General features: G+C 37.6%; 1 protein-coding gene across 4 annotated transcripts in view; it reads left to right on the forward strand.

The window, feature by feature from the left end:
* The window catches only part of EXOC2 (exocyst complex component 2), a 121,256-nt gene extending 98,931 nt beyond the window's left edge, over positions 1-22,325 (forward strand). For all 4 annotated transcript variants that reach the window (XM_015854490.2, XM_015854491.2, XM_015854493.2 and 1 more), the window contains exons 24-28: positions 10,529-10,584; positions 14,266-14,388; positions 16,891-16,952; positions 18,479-18,538; positions 20,664-22,325. In XM_015854490.2, the coding sequence (XP_015709976.1) occupies positions 10,529-10,584; positions 14,266-14,388; positions 16,891-16,952; positions 18,479-18,538; positions 20,664-20,757 (395 nt within the window). In that variant the 3' untranslated portion in view covers positions 20,758-22,325. The remainder of the gene's footprint in view (positions 1-10,528; positions 10,585-14,265; positions 14,389-16,890; positions 16,953-18,478; positions 18,539-20,663) is intronic.
* The last annotated feature ends 828 nt before the right edge of the window (positions 22,326-23,153 follow it).

Consider the following 23,153-nt stretch of genomic DNA (forward strand, 5'->3'; position numbering starts at 1 on the left):
AACAAAAAGTCTAGCTTCCATGGGTCCTGTTTCTCAGGCACTCAGCTAAGCATTATTGATGCTCTTGCTTACAAGTAGGGATGTGAGTGAACTGATACCTATGTATGCTTACATGAAGATGTATGGACAACTATAAGCTCAAAATTAAGTTTTGTTGTGTTTTTTGTTGTTGCTGCTGTTTTTGTGTATATACTATTTGTATAGCAGAAGGATTTTTGACTCTGTCTTTTGCCATTTACATTTCATATTACTAGATTGTTCCACTCCACACTGGTATAGCCTCAGTGTGAGTACCATATGCAGTTTTGGGCATCATGGGACTAAAGGGACATAGAACTATCAGAGGGCATCCAGAGGAAGGCTATGAAAATGGGAAAGGTCTGTAAGACAAGGTGTGTGAGGAGCAGCTGAGATCCCTGGGTTTGCTCAGCCCAGAGCAGAGGAGCTGAGGTGAGGCCTGATGGCGGCTGCAGCTCCTCACAGGGAGCGGAGGGCAGTGCTGAGCTCTGCTCTGTGTGACAGCAACAGGGCCTGAGGGAACTGCATGGAGCTGTGCCAGGGGATGAGGAAAGGGTCTGCATTAGAGGGTGGTGGGCATGGAACAGGCTGCCCAGCATGGTGGTCATGGCTGCAAGCTGCTAGTGTTCAGGAAGTGTTTGGGCAATGTGCTCAGACATACGATTTGAATTTTGAGTGTTGCTGTGTACTGATCCAGGAGTTGGACTCAATGAACCTTATAGGACCTATCTAATGGGAGATTCCGTGATTCTGGATCACAGACTTCTTCAGCCATCCCTCAGAGCCAGGTTTGATGAAGTTCACAACCATGTCTGCAGCTTCTCTTCTAAGTACATCTTAGTGCAATCTATGCATATGGGCGCAGAATCATTCGAGTTATTTTGGCAACCTCTTCTTGTAGATTGATGTTCACGCATTGATGAAGATATTAACTACGGTATTGACAGTCGTTAGAGCTCTTGCAACGCCTATCGTTCTGAAACACAGAAACATTCGGGTTCTTTGAACATCGTAAAGTAATTTTTTATTGTTTGAATTAAAATAGTTCACAAAGTCCAAATAGTGTAAGTCTTGAAAGCCTTTACGTTTGAAGTTTCTGGAAAATAGTTTTGTGGCTACCTCTGTCAAGTATTTCAAGTGACATTCAGCACGTTAGCTACATCAACAGTATCATGGCTGAAAGTAAGAGCAAGGCAGCTAATTCAAAACTGTAGTGCTCTGTTCCTGAGAGCTCAAAGTATTTGGCCAGGTCTTGACTCACAGCTATTAGATTTTGTTCTCACTTGTGTCAGAACTGCATTTTGAAAAACCATTTTCCCAGATGCTTTACAAATTATTTCTTCTTCATCAAATTTCAGTTTTCAGTAGATATTTTTTAGGTCAGTATTAGATTTTAGCGCTCTAATTTCTAGGGTGTTGTATGATCATAATTACCATTAGTTATGCGGAGGAGAATTTCAAGCAAACATTACTCCTATTCACTTTAATTAGTGTGAAGCTAGCATGAACAATAGATCTATCAAAACATTTTCATTCTTACCAAGAAAGACCCACTAATGAACTATTTATAGCACACTTGTATCTATTTTTGTCAGTGGTTAAGGACTGACTTAGGACAAATGGGTTAAAAAAACAGGAAATGTGGTTAAGTAAGTGGGTAATCTCTCCAGAGAGTTTCCAGTTTGCCTACACGTTCACATTTTCTTCTGAATGTGTTCTGAAAACAACACTAAGTACAGTACCTTGAAATCCATCTCTGCTTAAAGGAGGGAATGTTTCCAGCAATAGCAGGAAGTGGCCTAGAGAAAATTTTTACGTTCTCTGTTCAATTCAAATGAGGCTCTGGAGTCACTGTGGTTTTTTTCTGCTTTAATAGCATTGATGTGTTCATATTACATTTCACTTGGTTCAGATGTATCAAATGCATCCATAAAAGTCTGTAAATATTGTAATTGCATCTTCAGTTCCACTTTAATTTTAAATAATGTCTTTCTTTGAACTTCACCCTTTTTTTCCAGTTAGGATTTTGGTCATTTGTTAGTAACACTATGCACGTATTTTTTAATAATATATGTAATCATGTTTGGAGGTAGCAAAAGTAGTTCTGTGAATCAGACTGCATAAATCTTACTGCGAAATAACAAAATTACTGACCATGCTTTTGGTATCCATTTAGTTGCTCCAGGAGGTATTGTCTGTGTTTCTTGTCTTGGAGAGTGCAGAAGCAATAACATTCACCTGAGGGTCATTCTTTGCACTTCTCATTATTTTTTGACTGGATGTAATTATTAGCTTTTTAAAAATCAATTCAAACGTTATTCGAGTCAACAGGAAGAGAGAGTATAATAAATCAAGTAGCTTTAGTTGTGGTAAAGGCTGTGACCTGGTAGAGTTCTATTTTTAGAGTTACTGTCAGACATCAGTGTTTTACTGTTGGGATCTTGCAGTGTACTGGAGATTTTTTTATCCAAGAAAAAGCAAAGTGTGATTAAAGATAGATAGACAGATATAAAATATATATATAAATATATATATATATTATATACACTATATATATATAAGACTTTAATAATTAGAAAAAATATGCTTCTATAACTACCTTAATTCAGAAAACAGGCCACTTGAAGTACCAGTATATGAAGCTGATTTCCTATTAGCCATCTCTGAAGGCAGAAACCTGTTGTAAAGAGTAGAAGTGAGCTGCTTTGTTATGTCCATGGGGAAATTCCCAGTCACATCTCTACTTCTTTTTTTCTTTATCTTTTTAACATCTGTGGGGTGTTGGGTTAGGTGATAACACTGTGTGGGTGGGGACACTTAGTAAAGTAGCATGACATACTCAGATACAAGTGCTGCAGTTCATGAAATACTCATGTCTGCAAACAAGTTAAGTTTCTTTCTATTCCACGGTTAGGAGACTATCTTGAACCCTATAGGCTTCTTGGAAATTAGAAGGTCGTTTTTCTAAATGAAGTATTGTTTTCACTGCAGTAATTGGAACTAGTAGCTAGCTATTAAAATTATTTTCAGAAATATGAAATAATTCAGATCATTTTCTAATGAAGCAAATCAAAGTTCTTATTCTAGAAATGTGCAAAGTTTTTGTCCATAAGATAATTTTCATTCTTTCAGTTTATACATATATTTGAATCAAATAGACTGTCAATTGCATTAAATTTTCCCTTATAGTTGATGTTAGATTACTAAATATTTTTGTGAAACAACACTTTAATTCAAATGCATTCTTAATGGTCCCAGGCGTGCTCTTGGTCTCATTGATGGTACATGTAACCTTTTTTCATGTAATCCTGAATGTTTAATTCTAAATCCAAATTGTTTGTATATGTACTTTTTTTTTTTTCCAAACCCAAGTGAAATACTGTCATTTCAAACTGTTTTATAACACCAGCATAATGTAAAACAATTTTTGCTATACAAACTTTGTGTTTCTGTAGCCCAAGTCTTTGAAATACTTTGTGTGTAAGTTATATTATAAATTACGTTTATTCAGAATGCTGCACATCCATTTTACTTTGGACTTTTATTCTGTGCTGCCTCCCATTTGATTCATGGGATAGTCAATGGTTAGAGCTTCCTTCTGCTCTGGTCTCAGTCAGTACAGGAAACCTAGAGTTGTTCTGCAATTCTCTTAAGGGTTTGTGTTCCAGGGCATATTGGCACTGATTTATTTAAAGTCCTTCTAGCAACTTGTGTGCAGACAACATTAACCTCTCTGCTGACCTGCTGTGACCTCAGACAGCGTTTCACTTTTTAATGCCTCTTCCCCCTCCCACCCAATGTTTTACCTGTTTATAGTTTTAGTTTTCAAATAAGATATTATTTGCTTTGAGTCACAAGTTATGGGTAAGGGTAGGCTGGGTAGGAAAGTGAAATTCTGTAGTGTATTTTGCACACTGGACGGCTCAGCTTGTCAGGACACATCAGTTGAGCCATCGGGTTCCTGAGAAAGCTTTGTCAGGTAGGATGGGTCTTGCTTGGTGTGTTGCAAAGTGAGGTCTGGAGTTATAAGACCTGCCATCATGAAAATAGGCTGCTGTCCTATGGGGTATCCAGCTCACCTGTAGTGCTTTTTGTGTAAGGGGGAGTTCTTGGAGGAAAGAAAAACATCCTAACCGCACTAGAAATTGTGTCAGAATAGTTAGTTAAAACAGTTGATAAATACTACCTCAGCAGCCAGAACCTGTAGGAAATTCAACAGTTAAAATCAGACTGTTTAAAGAAGTTAGATCTTCTTTGTGGCTATCATTGAGTTTCTTTTTTACTGTGCACTACACAGCAGTGATTAACGACTTGCAATACATGTTTGCAGGTTTTTTCTCCAGCAGTTTCATATAACAGGTTAAAATCTTAGAGAAGAGCTGAAGGAACTTAACTGACCGTTCAAAGCATTCTGTGTGACAGATGTAAAGTTGCAGTACTGTATTTTTGAAGCTTGGTGATCAGCACTTCCAATATCAGATCAGTTAAGCCTGGCAGTAGGGTGTAATGAAATTGAAGTTGATGTATATCAAATAAATGTAGAAGTGGGTACATTCCTTAAAATGGAGCACTTGAAATGATTTTTTCTCTGTTTACCTTCCTTTATATATTGTTATTCTTAAATTCACTGTCAACATAGCAAAAATAACAGGTATCAAATGCAGGTAGGTACAAGTTGTCTTTCTGGATTGACAAATTATGTTGTTATTTTTTGAGGAATGTTTTTATCAGAAAGTAATCAGGCAAAAAAAAAAAAAAAAAGTTTTAGTTTTCAGACTAATTGACTGTTTCTGGCATAACTCGCCAAACAGAACAATAAATTGTACAAATACTGCATACAATTGGATGGCTTTACAATTTGAAACTGTAGGCTCCCAGGCATCAATTTTCCTAGCTGTACCAAGTCATGTTCAGGCCTGAAGGCCAGCAAATTCAGTGCTCACTTTTCAGAGGCACTAGAAAAGTTGCTGCCATCAGAAGCAATTACTTGTCCAAGCAAGTACTGACCTCCTACTGAGGCCAGAATGCTCCCTAAGTTGGTGGCTCTGTGCCTGCCCAAGACTCATTTCTGTTTCAGTCTCTCAGAGTTTAGGTCAACTCACTCAAAAGAGGTCTGGTAACTGGTCAGTGAGTAAAAAACCATACATTCACAGAATAGGCATGCTTAGCTTCACAGTTCCCACAGCACTATTAGCTTCAAATAAGATCCCCTTGTCACTGGTGTTAAAACATGTCAAATCTAAGCTGCAAATGCTCTTCCCTGAGTGTTTATGTTGCCCTAGCAGGATGACAACTCATTCCTTGAACTGGAGTTTTCTAGCCTGCAAAAGAGGTGAAAAATGTTTGGTATTCATATCCTCTTTTCTTACTCTTAGGATCATTTGAAGAGCCGAGTTGGCTTCTGGCACACACAAAAAAGAAACCCCATCCTGTGGGTTCATTTGTAGCATGTGTGCAACGTTTGCTCTATTTGTGCGTGCAAGTGTTTTCAGCTTCCTTGCATCTTAGAATTACGCATACGACATTGCAGTTCCAACTTTTGCATGCTTATTCAGTCACTTTGGAGGTTTCATAATAGAATGCTGTCATCTAAGTACTTGGGGGAAGCATCACTCTTAGAATTGCATGTGGGACAACTGGTAGCGCTGCACCTTCAGAACATCTCCTGAATGACTCCTGCACTGGTGGGCTAGAAGTTCAGTTTCTGTTAATCCGCAGAACCACAACTCTTCTTCCCTTTTCCTTTTCCCATAGTTCACACAGTCATCCTTGCTACCGCTTTACAGAATCATTAAAATTGCTCATAGATGTAGACTTTCTGTCAGATTTCATTTGTGAAAATTTTAATCAGCGATGTAAATTGAAAATTAAGTTTAATGGATTAATTTGCTAGATGTTTTACCAGCGAAAACTACGGTGGAGGGCCCCAGATTGGAAGATGCTATTTTAAAGTTTGTCAGCCATTGTGATAGTTGATGGCTGAAACTGTCCTTCACTTTTACATCTTAAATCTTCCCATCCATTTTTCTTTAGAGCGTTAATGGCTCTTTGTTAATGGAAGCTAGAACTCTCCAGCAAGTCAGATTCTTCGATGTTAAGAATAGAGTGGGAGTGGACTGCATTTATGCTCTAACAGAATAATAACATTTTCCTGAGAGAAATTGCAAGGACTTGTTGAGACTTTCTTTAACGCGTTTCTGTCAGAAGCTAGGAAACGGTATTGTATTTGTGCTTCAATAGTCTAAATAAGTGGTATTTTAAACTTAAGAATGTTATGTTTCACTTGATTAGCCTAATAGTTACAACCTACAGTTATATGCTGCATTACCTTTCAGTGCTGTATAATAGAACTGGCAACGCGGTGTCCCAAAAACTGTAATTGCGTGGGCTGCTGAGCAGCCGTAGAGAAAGCTGCACAAAAATTCTATTCTAGACAGAGTTTTTTTCATTTTGAAATGAATTTCACAACAAATTCACAGTTGGATGCCACTGCTTGTATTTCCACTGAATCATACTCCAGAAAAGTAATACTTTGCTTCAACAAAGCTTGCCACAAACAGTGCAGTGATATAAATCAGAAATTCGATATTTTCTAATTGTAGTTCAAAATATAGTATTGTTATTAACTATGCCTGCAGGTCCTGACATTCAGATATGTTTGGCTTTGTCTCTAAATGCAAAAATGAAAATCCTTCATAAAGAGCAAAAAAGAAGGGCTGGGGGGCTGGGGGGGGGGAACGCCCTTTTTACTCACACTCTATTCAAGATAGAAAACTGACTCCCAGATAGCAGTGGTTTTCATACCAACATATATTAAATAGCAAAATGAGATCAAACCTGTTACATGGTTACTTTTTAGTTTCCAGCCTAATTTTACCAATGGTCCATTCTGTTATACTCTAGTAGTGTTCTTCACCTCAAATACTTTTCCCTTCCCTCCCTGAGTACCTCCACTTACTGGCAGTTTTGGAGTACAGTTGTACCCTCTCTGGTTTAGCTTACCAAGACAGGATCTTTCAGACTATGAGGTACTGCAGTTAAGGCAATGACAGCTTCATGTGCATGGACTGCCTCTAAGCTGCATAGCTTTACTACTGTTATTAGCACAGTTTGTTTTTAGTTCTTTGTTGTTAAATTGCAAAACCTAAGAAACTGAGGACATCTCTGAGCCTATGTTGAGCCTCCGGGTTCTGAAGACATAGCAGAACCTTAGGAAAACCTCGTTACTGCTGGATACTTGAATTGCTGCAAGAAGTAATTTTTAAGCTCCCAGCTCACCCTTTTGTCCAAGGACAAATGCAAGGTAAAGGAAGCACAATAAAATGTCTGCTAATGCCCTTTCACTGAGGTTTTAGTTAACAGTTCTATCTTAAAGCAGGGATGGGGTAGCATTGTACAGTAGTTACACTATTGTCACTTTGTTTTTACTGTAGATTCCTTCTCTGTTCCATTTATGGTAATTTATGTAATCTGTCTCAGGCAGAGATACCTAAAACTTGGTGCTGGTTTTGCTGACATTAGTATTTCGCATTTGTACAAATTAACAGTACCTCATTTTAGCCCCCATCTCTGCGACTGAGCTTTTAACTAGTTTTGTTATGGAAGGTTTGTTCACACAGAGGTGATAGGCAACCTCCACTAGCACAGTCAAAAGTTGTTTAATGCTGCTCTCAGCAGCAGCAGCAGGCAAAATTAGCAGCTCCTGTGCAGAGCCAAGCTGCTTGAAAGCACACAAAGTATGCTACCTCAGGAGCTTTGGTGGGATGGGTTGGAAACGAGGATTCTTCCTTCGAACCACATCACCCTCTTATGCAGCCCACCTTGTTCAGTTTGTACGCATCCCAGCTTTTCACTCGCCTCCTTGATAACGCTTTTCCTAGCTCAGCCAGCTGGCCACCTCTCTTTAGGACATGGACCTTCCCTCCCTGTTTTCACACGGCAGCCCCCCTCTCTGTACTTCCATTGCAGCTCCCAGCTGTACAAGAGTTGGAGTGTGTGAGAGTTGCTGCGTTGGAGAAGCAGCAGCTTAGTTCAAGAATATTACTTCGGCTGACTAATGAAAGTGCTCTAGCAGTGTTAAAGTATCCTTAGAGAAAGGAACCATATAAGCCTTTATCTTGCATGGCGTTTGCACAAAAGAAAAACATGCTGTTTCCACATGAAAGGTCCTCCTGTCACAAGATGAGGCTAGAAGGCAGCCAGGAGCTGAATACCGCATAGGTCTGCAGACTGAAATCGAGCTTTGCACCCTGAGTTTAACTGCAAACCAGTCCCCAAATCTGCCCTGTACCTCTTGATGTGATTTGCATACCACTTCTTGGTGCCTTGTGGAGTTGTGTTTGGCTATGGGAGGTGATACAAATTTTATCCTCTGTGGTACAAAGCCTCTGAAGGATCTAAACTGAGGCAGAGTAAACCAGGAGGAGAGCAGCAGCAGAGGAAAAGGAAGGGGGTGTTTCATTTCCACACATACCTGTTATCTTTTGGTGTGGTTCAAGTACTGGTGTGTAGCATCCCTACTTTGTTTTGCAGGTTACACGGGAGGAAAAAAAAGTTTCATAAAATTTCTGCTATTGCTTTATTCCTCCCTCCCTTCCTTCCTTGTTGCAAAAAAAAAAAAAAAATTACTAAGATAACAAGAAATTATACGATTGCAACCTAGTGTGCTGTGTTGTTTGTTTTGTTATTGGTTACTGGAAATGGAAAGAGTGACAGATTTTCAAGGAAGAGGATAAAGTTAGCAACAAGAGACATCAGAGACATTTTGGAATATGTCAGAAATGCTTGGTTTTTTTCTTTACCTCTGACAGTTATTTGCAGTTCTTCCCAAGTGAAAGTTGATTTTCTGTCTAAAAAGGTTGCAGCTCTTTTGCTTGTTCAGAAATAAACAGTAAAGTCATCTTTGATGCTTGCCTCTCTGCCATGAACTTTTGGAAAGAGGCTGTGTTGATACAGAGATGTAGCTGCAGAGTTCATCTACATGTTGTCAGCAGGTTGAAATAGGAGTTATTACCCAGCACTTCTTTCTCCACCTTCACCCAGACACTCTTTAAGAGATCTGTGGCTGCCAAGAGATCTGTGGCTGAACCCTCCAATCTGAATATTAGCCTGCATCATATCTCTCAGTATAGACATAGGAGATATGCATTATTACCTCCTGCAAGGGGGTCTTGTTTTCCTTTTGTCCTCCTCTTATAAAATATTTGTCCCTAATAATTGTCTAAGAAAGAACAAGTGTCTCTGTTTAGATCCTGGGATGTGCTGTGGAAGCACATTCATTGTATGAAGCAAACCTAACCACAACTGTGTTGGTGATAATGAGATGTTACTGTATCCTCTTATAGCGTATCTCATTTTGATAAACTCAGATGCGTCTTTCTTAAAGTGATTTTTCATAGGAGAGCCTGAGGAAAAGTGGAGTAAATAAAAATGAACTAATTTAAAGTTTGCTTTGTAATTTTTATAACAGCAGTGTTAATCACAGTGTGATGTCTGACCTATGTGGTCTCACTAGTCTTTGTCCAAGATTCTAATACTGTACTATAAATTCAATTTACTGAAGGGAGCAATGGGGTCGTTGAATGTTCTCTTGTGCTGGAGCAGTTGAAAATGGAAGTTGATCTGTCATGTGGATCAGTAACCTTCTCATTACTGCATTTACACTTCCACTGTTTATATGTACTGTGATGAATTAAATGCTTTCTAATCTGTTTTTGCCTACAAAGTGAGCCACCAGAAAAGCAGCTGAGGCAAATTTTAGATTGTTGCCTATTTTAGATCTTCCCGATCTGGAATCTAGTTCTGCAAAGTTACTCCAGATCCACAGTAGCTCAGGGGACTCAGAACCTGTCCTAATTGTGAAGCATACCGTGCTGAATGTCCTCCTTTTCAGAGTATGGTTTAAATTAACAGTCATTTAATATGCTTGGTAAATAAATTGCTTGACTTGTTCACCTTCCCCAAGAGGAAATTTCTACTAAGAAAGATGTGATGCCTTCTTAAACTGTCATGAGTAATACCTTCTGAAGCACTTTCAGAGAAACAAAAATCCTTGCTATTTTTGTCTACAATAATAATATACAGTTGCTTATGTAATGATATAAAGGTACAAAGCAGTGACAGTAAGCCCTTTTCTTCCATTTCCTTAGAATTTACATGTAGTGCATGTTCTTTGCCACAGTACGTGTCTCCCAGCAAGGCATCCAGAAGTTATATCTTAACGATGCTAGGTTTTTATTAAATTGCACAGTGGTGAAATTGGGTTGCCAGAGAAGAATACTGAAACAGGAACCTGCTTTTGCTGTAGGGAAATGTGCCTTTCTCCATTTGATTTGAAAAAGGAAATAGACTAGTGGTGTGGCCATGGAACTTTCTCTTTCTGCCTCTGATTGCAAAAGTACTAGTGAAAGGAATGAAAAAAAAAAATACAGTATTGAACAGGAGAATGTTTTGACTTTGTTGAGACAACAGAATGACGGTGATTAATTACCTTCTTTGTTTTTATTTTCAGGTGTCAGAAACTATTTGAAAGAAGCATTAGTGAATATCATTGCCGTGCATGCAGAGGTGAGACAGCTTCAGATTGTTTGATGCTTACATTCATACAAATAATTTCACTGTACTGTGCTTGGTAAATTCTGTCTTTCATACCTCTGAAAATCATTCGTCTGTTGAGTGATCTTCATTATTGGTATAAGAGCATTGGGTTAGTTTTAGCCAACCAAGTATGAAACTGCTAACTTTTTTAAAGGCAGAAAGTGATAAACAGTTCCTGTTTATCCTCAGTGACACTCTGTTATTCATTTTGGAGTACTTTATTCTTTCCACTCTCTGAAGAAGAAAGCCAAAATCTAAAGCAAAGTTCTTCCCTTTCCATACAGGGCAAGGAGAGAGACAGAGGGAAAAAGAGGGGGAGAAAGAGGTGGAGATAATGCTCGCTTTCTCTGATTAACTTTATTTTGCACAGCAAATAGAGAAAATCTTGTGTATCACTTACAAAGAAATTTTCAGTATATATCATTTGTAGTGAAAAGGCAATGTGTATGTCCTATTCTTATACATAGGGTAAAAAGTGAAAAGCTAAATACAAATTCTTGTAGTCTCTGTATGACACAGCCTTCAAAATACTTAGGTACACAGGGGCTCATGACAGGGAATGTATATTAAAATATACACATTATTAAACTAATCAGCTCGTAGAGTCGCAGTAACTTGGTCTTTAATGGTAATATGCAGTTTCTTACAGTGCATTAAGTTGCAGCTTCTTCTACAAGCTCCTTCCTTCTGACCACCAAGAGTGTTTCGGATTACTGTTGTTCACAGTATTAAGTGTTTGTAATTGTATCACTATGTGTTATCAAAAACAGCTCCAAAATACCGCTAATAGAGCTGTTCTACCTCTCGCATATATCTAAAACCTGGTAAGATTCACTTGACGTTTTTGTTCTACACCTTCTTAAATTTAAAAAAAAATAATAATAATCACAGTCCATTAAATATTTTCCAAAAAGTTACTTTAATCACTCCTAACGTTTTTGTTTGATTTTTTTCAGTGTATACTTAAAGCAGTTTTCTGGCAAGTGTTGATGATTCTACCAAATGCTTTATAACAAAAAAAGTAAACAAAAATACATGCCAACATGGCATTTCTTTGTTACTGCAGTTTTTCAGCATAGTTAACATTAATAAAAATGAGCTTTGTAGATTCAGGGTCACCTTTGACTTATTTAGCTAATCTTGTTAACAGATGTGCTTATTAAAATTATGCTACAGTAAGGGGCACTGTTTTCCTGGCTTAATTGAGTCTGATATTGATTTTGGCCCAAATAGAGTGTTGCTTGGTAAATTTTGATACGTGAAATATTGAGGAAATATGAAAATGTGTGTCAAGATGTGACACCTATTTACACCGTTTTTTTCTGGCAAAATTCTCTTAGCCACGTAAGATTTAAGTTTAGTTCACAAGGCTGTGAGTTTCTGTTGTTTGAAACAGCAAAAATTAACCATCAGCTGAACAGCAAGCATGATCTGAAGTGGAAAGAAAACTGTTTTCCTGCCTTTGAATTCAAGTTTAACTGAAATCAAAATAAGGACACTGTATTGCAAATTTGTGATGATTCACTGTTGCTGAGAACTTTCTTTTTTTTTTTTCCTGGATTCTGTATAGTAACATCAAGAGTACTTGTTAGGGGCACAAATAATCTCTTCTCAGTAGAAAATCTGTACGCGTGTTCCTAGTACGCTGAGTTGAATTGCTCTGCGGTATTTGTTGCTGATTAAGATGACCCCTTTACAAATTATTGTGTTAGGTTTTTTTTCACTGTACCACTAAGTATGTCAGTTGCCCTGCTTGTGTGGGCCAAAACACAAAAGTAGGCTGTGTGTTGAAGTAGCGGTGGTATCAGTGATATACATAGGTCACTCTGAAAGTAATGCCTCCTATTTATTTCACTGGAAACTACAACAGACAGAAAAAAGTGTGATAAGACTATTTGATTTGTCGGCTAAAAGGCATCAGTTTCAACACAGTCATTAGCAGTAGCTCTACATTTTCTCCAGTGATGAGCAAGAGTCTGCATGCCACACTCATAAACATCTGCACCAACAGAGGTGACCCACTGTCACTGTCACCACTGCTGAAATGCACCACCCACTGCCTCACTGTGCTCACATCCACCGTTTGGTCTCTGTAAACATTCAGCAAGTGCCAGTGAATGCCACCGGGTGCCCTTTTTTCCACAAGAAGGAATTCAGTTCCACGCTTATGCTTCATATGCTCTTCCATATCAGGTACCATTCTGTCAGACTGCCCCTCTGCTGCCATCTGTCACACAGCATCACAACATATAATGGAATATTAGTGAGAAGGTTCAGCCTCTAATGCCATACCACCAACACTGTGGAGGCATTACTTTCAGAGCAGCCCTCATATATGTGATCAGCTTACTTAGTCTGTGGTTCAAATTGCCCTTTCGGAAAGGACCTTACATGACTCTAATATATAATTCATTTCTGAAATCACTGGAAATTGATAAGAAATTATACATTTATTTTTGCTTCCTTTAATTTATTTCTGCATGCGTGTATGAATATCTTCTTTTAATTACTACATTTCCTTGTCTGACATTATTCAAGGAAAAACATTTGACTACTTAATTATTTAGGTTTTTTTAAAGTAGAAATCAGGGAAGCATTTCTTAAAAATTCTATCTAGTTCATTTTCTTTCTTTTACCACTCTAGTCACATTATCTGCAGTATCTTTTCTCATCTTTTCCCCCAACCTAATACAGTTTTAATGCGGCTTTATCTTCACCTGTAAGTTCATGATCTGTTTAACCTATAATCTCACTTCCTCCTGTGTTCCAGTCTCTTGGCTTGCATTTTCTCCAGTGCTAAGTAGAACACCATTCTTTTAATTCACCAACAATTTCTCACTTCTTTAATGAAAGCTTTAAGGAAGACAGTTACTTCAGGTTTTTCTTGAGGCATCAATCTAACAATTAATTCTGTGGTAATGGTGATGCTATGCTGCAGTTGCTGTTCTGAACCTCAAATGGTGGATCCAAGCATCACTTTAAAAAGTCGTACAAATAAATAGTGTAGAGGGTCATCTTATTGCATGGAAAAAACAGTAGCATGTAAATGTCTTTGCCTGGAAATTAGCAGCTCTCAGTAGGGGAAAAATATCTGAATGAAAAGCCACCATTGTACTCTCAAACCTTTTCAAAGACTCATCTCCACCAGAGAGCAACAAGACACTCGCCATTTGACTGTGATGAGGCAAGTGTGCAGCTGAGTCTGTGCCACATCTAAAGGATTCTAAAAGAAATTGTGAAATGCTTTTTTAAAATGTTGCTGAATGCATAATCAGGTCAGTCAGTAATCCAGTCCTGCATTAAAGGTGCAATCCACAAAGCAGTCTATCTGCAGTGACCTGACTACCTGCATGCAGCCTGTGAGAGCAGATATTTTGTTATCCCAATGCTTTTAGGCACTTCCAGAAAGTTGTCAGTATCATATACTACGTAGCTGACATTGCTACTAACAGAGGTGTTTGGTCAAAGCATGGGGCAAGTGCCAAAAGAAATGCTTCAGGTTCCTGTTACTTTGAAATTGCTTTGTCCATAAACAGTGGTCCTTTCAATCAAAGTGTTTAATGGTGTTGTTTTTTTAACAAAATGTTACTTCATAAAATGTTTCTTTTAATGTAGGTAATGTGCTCATGATTCTTGTTTTATAAAATTCAGGTGTTTACCATTTCCAAAGATTTAGTTCCTCGGGTAATGTCAAGGATTGTAGAAGCAGTCTCTGAAGAACTGAGTCGGCTGATGCAGTGTGTTTCATCGTTCAGCAAAAATGGAGCTTTACAGGTAGTTGAATACTTTGTTCTGTCAAACACTGAAGTTTAGAACAGAAAATAACAGAGCGGTATAACCTGTGTATTTGTTGGTTTTATTGTTGCAGTGAAAACGAAGTAAAAGATATGACACTGCAACTTCTTTCTAAGACTGATGGATAAATACATTTTGGGATATTAGGTCATGGGCTTAGTTATATTTTAGCATTCTCTTTATGTCCAAGTGCATGAAGGGTTACCCATATCCTATGAGATAAAAAGCATTATAGAATCATAAGAGTGTTTTGAGTTGGAAGGGGCCTTTAAGGATCATCTAGTCCAACCACTCTGCCATGGGCAGGAACATCTGTCACTAGATCAAGCTGCCCAAACCACCAGAATGATATCTGCTTGAAATGTTAATGAACTATATTTGTCTTGTCACAGTTTTGTCTTAAAGAGAAAAGGAAGAAGTTTATGACATTTTTGACTTTTAAAAATCTTGAAAATGCCATTGGGTAGGATCCTGTAGGTCTCAGCAGATCTGATCACTTGCCCAATCGCTATTTCTGTTCAACAGCTACCTTTACGCTGCCCTCTTCAATTGTGACAGAACTGGTAGTTTTATTTACTACTGAATAAGTTCTAAAGGATTCTATAAGAAAGATAGAAAGAAAAAAAAAAAAGTATTAAAAAGCAAATCTCATTGATTTAATGATTACTGTCACTGTAACAAGCAGGAAGACCCAACCCCCATTTTTTATTGTCCATGACAGCATTCTTACATTATCATGGGAAAATAAGTAACCAAATGAAAGCCTTATTTTCCAATTGCTGTTAGTAATTGCATGTAACAGACAATTAACAAAGGAAGATGACAGCCAAATAAGATTTACTGCTAGTCTAAAACAGTATCTGTGAACAGCAGCAAAGATATCTGTTGTATCATTTTTGTTTGACAAGATGACCCATCATATGAACTCGCTGCCTAAACCCATAAATACAAGGAATTTCTCTCCCTTCTCTATATTACTGTTCCTTTTCTGTTCCTCTGAACACTGTAAATCTGTGTCACTCGAGGCAGTCAACAGCAGCATGGGAGTGCTCTAGGTCTGGTCAGAATGACGAAGAGACCTGTTCCCTAAAAGAAGTCTGAATCTGTATATCCATACCAAATGGCCCATATTTTCACAAGATTTGCCTTCACACCATGGTTTTTTTTTAGGCTGTCCCACAGTACTGGAGTTGGACTTAATGATCCTTGTGCATACCTTCCAACTCAAAACATTCTACTGCTATCTCCTAGAACTTAGGAAAAACTCCAAAATCACATGTGTAGGACTTGAGTCTCAAGTCCCAGACTGTTCTACTTGGAGTACTATGCAGAAAAAGGTGAAACATTCTGTGGTGAGAAAAGCGTTTCTTATGGGTATAAAATTGGTGGTTTCTATCTTATACTTTGTGCCAGAATGTTCTGGCACAAAAAGAAAGTATTAATCTCTTGGCTTTCTCCCTAGGGGAGAGATAAGGAGAAAGACATAAAAACCAAAATTTTTAGTTGGAATCAGAATTAAGTGTCTATGTTGCATGATTAAAGTTTTGTTTTGGAAAAGCAATATAATATAAATTTGGTTTAAATATAGATATGTAATTACTAACTGGAATTAAATTGTAAATTGTACCTTCATGATGAAGAACTGAATCTGAATTTGGATGAAATTCAGTTTATAATTTAAATGAAATGCTTGATCACTTTCTGAATATTTTTGTTTTACATAAAACTTCTGTCATGAGAACAATTATTTTTCAAAGAGTGAAGGAAGATATAGGAACTTTGGTTAATCTTTGACTTCATTGTCTACCATTATGTATGGTGGAGAATGGTGTAGGTGAAAATCATCATAGGATCACAGAAAGCTTAGGTTGGAGTGGACCTTAAAGATCATCTAGTTCCAACCCCCTGTGATGTACCTAGACAAGCTGAACCGTGCAGGAGTGACATCCTCAAGCTTATGTGCCCACCAGGTGACAGACAAGAAGCAGACCAGAACCATTCTACTTCCTCATCTAGTGGAAAAAAAATTCAGCAGCAAAGCCAAGAATAAAACATATATTGACAGACTTTTGTACTCCTGTTTCCTTCCTCCCTGGGCAAGCCATACAGTGAAAAGTCAAGCTCGCTGTATTATTTTTTGTTTTATTTTGCTGTTTTTAAGGTAGCATCCCTCTCCCTTTCTATCACAGAACTGAAAAGACAGAGCAAAATCAAAGCTTTGTTACTGTTACTGGGAGACAAACCAATGTTTTTAGGCTGTTTGACTTGAATCAAAAGTATGAAATTTATTGCAGTCTCCTAACTGACGAAGCAGCGTGGCAACCAGAAATACAGGAAATGAACTGTTACAGGCCAAGGCTACTCACTGCTGTAGCATGTTTTAGTTTTTGCTTCTAAGAAAGATGAAGGTTTGGGACAGTGGTGTTCTCTTGATCAGAAGACGTTATGTCATTGTTTCAGTACTTGTATTTCTGTCTTTAGGCAAGACTTGAAATCTGTGCTTTGAGGGATACGGTGGCCATATATCTAACTCCTGAAAGCAAGTAAGTTCTGCTACATTTTCTGCTGTTTTCACTGTAATGGAATCCTTTGTAAACATGCAAAAATACATGATGTAAATTAAGGATTTTCAAAAGATTGGTTCAGGTATGTGATATACTACATGATATACTACATATGTATGTAGAAAATTAATTCTTCTAAAGGTTTATCAGTTGATTTGAATTTGTGAACACAAACCAGGTATTCCTCATCCTTATCAAATGAGAGTTGGAAAAAAAACAAAACAAAGTTCTTAGTTGACTTGCTAAAGAAACTGTTGTTATAGCAAAAGCAATTGACACTGAGTTTCATCCCATTTATCTTAAAGCACACTACCAAGAGTCTGCCAGCCACTTCAGGGAGGGTGTAGAACCAGAGACTAATAGGATCCCCTCATAAGGACATGGAGAGTAGGGCTTTCCACAAGCTTGTATATTCTCCTCCTTTTTGAATGAAAACCTTCAAAAGGCTTTTAGCAATTTGTCAGTGAGGTGCAAGACTGCAGATAAGTTCTGGAGGACATGCTCACGCATACAGCATTATAATGGGGAAGGAAAGTGTTAGCAGCATACAGTGGTTGATGTAGTCAAGGCATGTAAAAATACAAGTCATGAAAGCTGTCAGCAGTTTTGAGTAAAGCTGGTTAATTGAAGTTTCTGAGTGAGTATTTTTGGGTCTGGATATGGGTGTTTTCATTCATTGTTTTTTCATTTGTCTAAGCTTTTGTTAGGATTAACATTACATGCTCCCACAGATTGTGATTTAGTCTTCTTATCTGATTAGTATTTTGTTGGAGACATTACAGGACTTGAGGCCCTGATATGTCTTTATATCACACATGGTATTATTCTATGGTGTCATTGATTTCAATTTCAAAAAAACTTGCTTCCCTGTTCTGAGTGTTTGACAGTGACGTAGACCTAAATGTAAGCTATTTGGCACCAGCTCATATTGAATAAAATGAAGTTGCTGTTGTGAACTGTGGAAGATGGAGCTTCATAGATGTCTCTTTATTTCTGGGCTCTTCACTGGTAGTAGTTGTCCTAAAGTCACCATTTTAATTTTGTAGAGGAAGATTAAATCAATCTGTGCAGGAATTGCATCATTCCCTGCACTTCTATTCCACATCTGCTGCTCAGAGAGGTGTGGAACTGCCTTCCTTGGAGATGCTCAGAATTTGACTTTGCCTCAAGAAACCTCCTGTTTCCTCAGAGTTGTCCCTAATTTGAGAGGATGTTTGGACCAAGAAACCTTCACTGTGTTCTAGGTACAAGGCAGGCTAGCAACTATCTATAATTCTTCAATGGTCTGCATTGTCAGGCGCTGTTTTAAATCAGTGGCAGATTGAACATTTCCTGTTTGCATCTGTTGTACTTCATATTAGGATGAGTTGAGAGACCTGCTTGAGCCCATGGCCACTTTGTTTAATTTGCACATGAACATCAAGTGCTAAGTTAACATTTTGTTAATTTAACTGAAAGTTGAGACTTGTACCAGGGGAATATGAATATTTTTGTTTTCCTTGCAGCTCAAGCTTTAAGCAAGCTTTGGAAGCCTTGCCTCAGCTCTCAAGTGGAGCTGACAAAAAGTGAGTATACTGCACCTTCTTGTCTTTCTTCTGCTTTCTGGAGCCACTTTCATATCAGAGCTTTACTAGAAGAGGGCTAACTTATACTGTATTTGACCCTTTAGATTTACAGTGTAGAAGGATCTTCAGACAAGGTTAAAAATTACCTATTTAGATAATTCTTGTAATTCATCATATCTCATTCATTATATGGCCTATTATTTATACAGAGGAGCCAATGGCTTTGTAGCATATGTCACTTTCTCATTCTAGTCTTATCAATTCTCTGTACTTTTATATTTATTTTATAATTTCAGTTCATTTTAGCTTTCCGTGCTGATTTTAGTTTCTGTGAGGTCCATTGTCTTGTCTTACTGAATTTAACAGCAATAAAGAAAATACCAAGTAACAAAGTGCAAGTTTTCAGTGGCTGATATTTAGGCAACTCTCAAAACTGGCTTGCTTCATTTTAGAAACAAGAAGAGTCTTTTGTTCTGTCTTAACATCAGGAGGAGGCATTTGGGGTTCTTACTTCCCCACCACAGCAAACTTTGAGAACCAAGCTGCTGCACTGCACTAAGTACAGTATTTGTTAGTTTATTTTACAAGAATAGCTTAATACAGAATAATATGGTAAAACTAGAATGGATTTGTCTGAAGTATATTAGAAAAAAAAGTTGAGCTTCTTTGTACGATCCATGATCCACAAACGGTCTTCTCCCAGATATCTTTTGTATTCAAAACTACCCTTCACATGACATAAGAAGTCTAAAGATACCTTCTTGCTGCCTTACTTAGCCTAATTAAACACAGGAATCAGTTTTGAGACAGTTCTTTCAACTCGGACTTTCCACAAAACCTGTAGGCTTGTTTGTTTTTTGATTTATATTTTCTCCTTAGTCACAAGGACAGATGAGAATCAAGAACTCCTTCATTTTTACATTTGTCACAGAGTTCTGAGCCTTAGACAGCATAAACCTTGTTGCATTCCTCAGGTTGCTAGAAGACAATTGTCATCATCCCACACAGCTCATTATAATCTACGTCTCATAGTCTCATAGTCTCGTGCGGGTTGGAAGGGACCTTAGAGATCATCGAGTCCAACCCCCCGCGATTCGAGCCTCCTGTGTAGCAGAGCGGCACTTCTACCACTTGCGCCACAGGGGATTTGAACCCGGGCCTCCGGTGTTGCAATGCGGCATTCCTACCACTGCGCCACCGGGGCACACATGTATTTATATTAAATAATACACATTTATGCACTGATTTAGATCCGATCATTTCTGTTTATTCAGTCATTAGTGTGATACTGAATGATGAGTGTGGCCATAGGCATCTTCCAAAGGGCTTTCTGAAGAAGCAGATGCTGATTTTTGTGGTGCGAGTTATTCTTGTTTTGTGTTGTTGTTTTTGTTTTTTTTTTAATTGACATTCAGTATAATTTATTCTGTTACTGGCTGTTTAGTAATCAAAACTGTAGTCTGAGAGCTATAATAAATATCATCCATTGTACCGTGTACCCTTTTGGCAACAAACTATTGCTATTGTCCAAAATGAGCTCACAGATACTTTGTTACCTAGAAAGATTAAAGGCATATGTTTGCCAGGGAATTAATGATTCTCCTGGAGCTACCATTCAATTTCTGATCTTTCAGCTATGATCCTTAACAGAAACCTGTGGAATACCTCCCAAGGGCAAGTTGGATAACTCACATTCGCAATTCAGCTGCAAGCTAAAAGCCTTAGCTGTAATAGGAATACAGGTTTTATGGCATATAGACTGACAGCTTTCTTACAGCAGTACTGTATGATTCTCTCTACTATTTCTTTTACCACTGTAGTTTGCATATGTATTTCTTTAAGGAAAATGGTCTTCATGAGGATGGAAAGGCACATAAAGGCCTATTTTATAACCTTGATGAAGTCTTTGTAGTTGTGTGCGTCCCCTCCTCTCATCACAGATCATCCCAACGTAGATGCTGTATTTCTAAATATCTGTAAGACTGAGATATTTAAACCTGGTCTAATTCTAGGCGCATTAGTTAAGCAGGCAATGCATTTGAAGTCACGGACAAAATAGTTGAAATTTTTGGCAATTGTTCACTTTTCAGAATCTGCAGAAGTTGTAAATAATTTCCTTTTACAGGTTGTTAGAAGAGCTGCTGAACAAATTTAAAAGCAGCATGCACTTGCAGCTGACCTGTTTTCAAACGTCTTCGTCAGCAATGATAAAAACATAGACATCAACACAATACAGGCAACTCAACAAATGAACACCAATAAACGTCACCCATTTTTCTGTACTACTTGGATTTCTTTGAAGACCCTGAGGAAATCAGAAGGAATTTCATTGAAAAAGAAATGATGAGATCCAACTCTGAGTAATGGCTTGAGGTATCCTGCTGAGTGAGAGTTCTCTTCATGATTATCTTGACAAAATGGTTTTCTGTCTACTGTATTTCATTCGGTGGAAGGGACTAAGTTTTGTTTACATACACTCTTCTTGGCTGTATGTTTGTGAAGAAATCTTTATTTATTTACGTGCTGTATTCTCAGTTTCATTTGTTAAAAATATGTTTGAATGTATTTCTAGCAACTGTTGCCTTAAATTTGAGTATTACACGTGCTGCTCGGTGTTTCAATCTGTCACTTTCTGGATGTAGAGCAGTGCTGATGTAAATGACTGGAAGACTCAGCTTCTGCAAGTTGAGAAGTATTCTATAAAGATTACAACCTACAGGTGATTAATAAGTATTCAGATACAGTATACTGGAGGACACTACTATTTCTATGCTTAACAGTGATCGACTTTTTTTCCTGCTAAAATCTGAAGTTGTAATGGTCATTAAGTCTGATTTCTTGGAAGGCTTTTATTTTCTTTTTTCTTTTTATCTGGACAGATTTTCCTCTATCTTTAGTGTTACCCTTCTGTTTGAGTACTGGTGTTAACCTTCACAATTGTTTAAAATATTTAAGAATATTGAAAAATATTCTTTAGTATTAAGGACTACAATAGTAAGCACTTCTGACTGTGCTAGGTAAGCTAAGGTGGAGCACAATATGTCATTGCTTTTGCTATTTAATTTTCATTCTTGTTATCTCTTCTTGTTCTTACAGTCTTTCTATCACTGTCTTCCTCTTCTGTCTTGTTATTCAGTTTTCTTTTCACCACCAGTTACTGAATTTGTTCGGAGGTGAACAGGACAAGAACAGTTTTGCTGCTATTAGCTTACAGTTACACAGAGTTTAAGAGCTGGCTTCCCAACAAAGAAGCAGGACCAGATTTGACACTGATGCTCATTTTGAGACTCGATAAAACTTGGAGGAAGCAACTAATATAAAGTGGTCTTGTGGCACAGGGTGGGTTTAATTTTAACACTGAAATCACACATTAAGTAAAATATGCAAAAATTATGTATTCTTTCTATACTTGCAGAAACTGTGCATTGAGTTATCAATTATGTCAGCTTATGTCTTTTGCCAGTCTAGTTACACGCTTTAAAAATACAACACACAGTTCCAGTAATTATAAAATGCTGTGAAAAAACAGCTTGATACTGATGTATTTACTCATTAAAAACTGTGTATATGTAATAATAGAGTGTTGAATGGATGTTTGAAATTTCAAACATATGTCGTTAGTGGATTAACAGGGAGAGTCGTTAAACATCTAAAGCAGTGTTGTTTTGTTAAATGTTGTCTATTTGAAGCTGGTCATGGTCTCAGATTCTGGTATGAACAGAAGTAATTAGTTTGATTGTAAAGGGTTACTTTCAGAATAATAAAGTGTTAGGAAAGATGATTGTAAGCTTTTCCTGAATTCTTTGCTTTCCAAGAAATGTTTTTCTGGATTTGTATCAGAAATACTCCTAAGTATTGAAAACTTAACTCACTGTCTGTGCTAACGTAATAGAGGTCTGAGCATTTTGTATGGTATCATTCTGTTGCGTCGCCTTGCTAAGGTACACTGTGGAACACATCATGAACAGCAAACAAGAATAATGTGTGAAGAATCAAAACGCTGCTTGAATTCAACCTGATTTGAGGTAAATGCTGGTGGTCAAGTCAGAGCACCGGATCTCCATGAATCCAGCATTATGAATTAAAGAAGCAACAGAAGACGCTGAAAGTTTCTGTGGAAGGAGAGTTAGTGTTGCAAGGACTTCATAGCTGAGGTACAGCAGGTTGCTGCACTTCCTCAGAAAAAAAGAAGTAGTGATCGGTGTGGCTTTGCAAAAAAAAGAGGAAAAAGAAAGGTGTAAAGATAGTATTGGACATGGAAAAGGATGAGAGACCACATCAAAATACAAAGGGCTCGCAGAGCAAAGGGAGGCGATAAGGAAATTAAAGTAATAGAAGTGAAAGGTAAGCACTGAAAAAAACTGCAAGAGAAAAGTGAATTACTACATTAACTTTGGACATGTAGGAAACCTAAAGGCTATTCAGCCTTAAGAAAAAGGACACTGATGTAGAAACCTGGAAAGCATTATTTCTCTTGAAAAAAAAATAACGAAGTAAATAAGGTTGTGAAATACCTTGTTAAAAATTGGTGAAGTTTTAAAGGAAAATTCAGTGATACATTGTTGTTGAAATATTCAGCTCCTGGAGATGTTGAAGCATTCTCCTGTTATTCTGT

The sequence above is a fragment of the Coturnix japonica genome, chromosome 2, assembly GCF_001577835.2.
Source record: "Coturnix japonica isolate 7356 chromosome 2, Coturnix japonica 2.1, whole genome shotgun sequence".
NCBI lineage: Eukaryota > Metazoa > Chordata > Aves > Galliformes > Phasianidae > Coturnix > Coturnix japonica.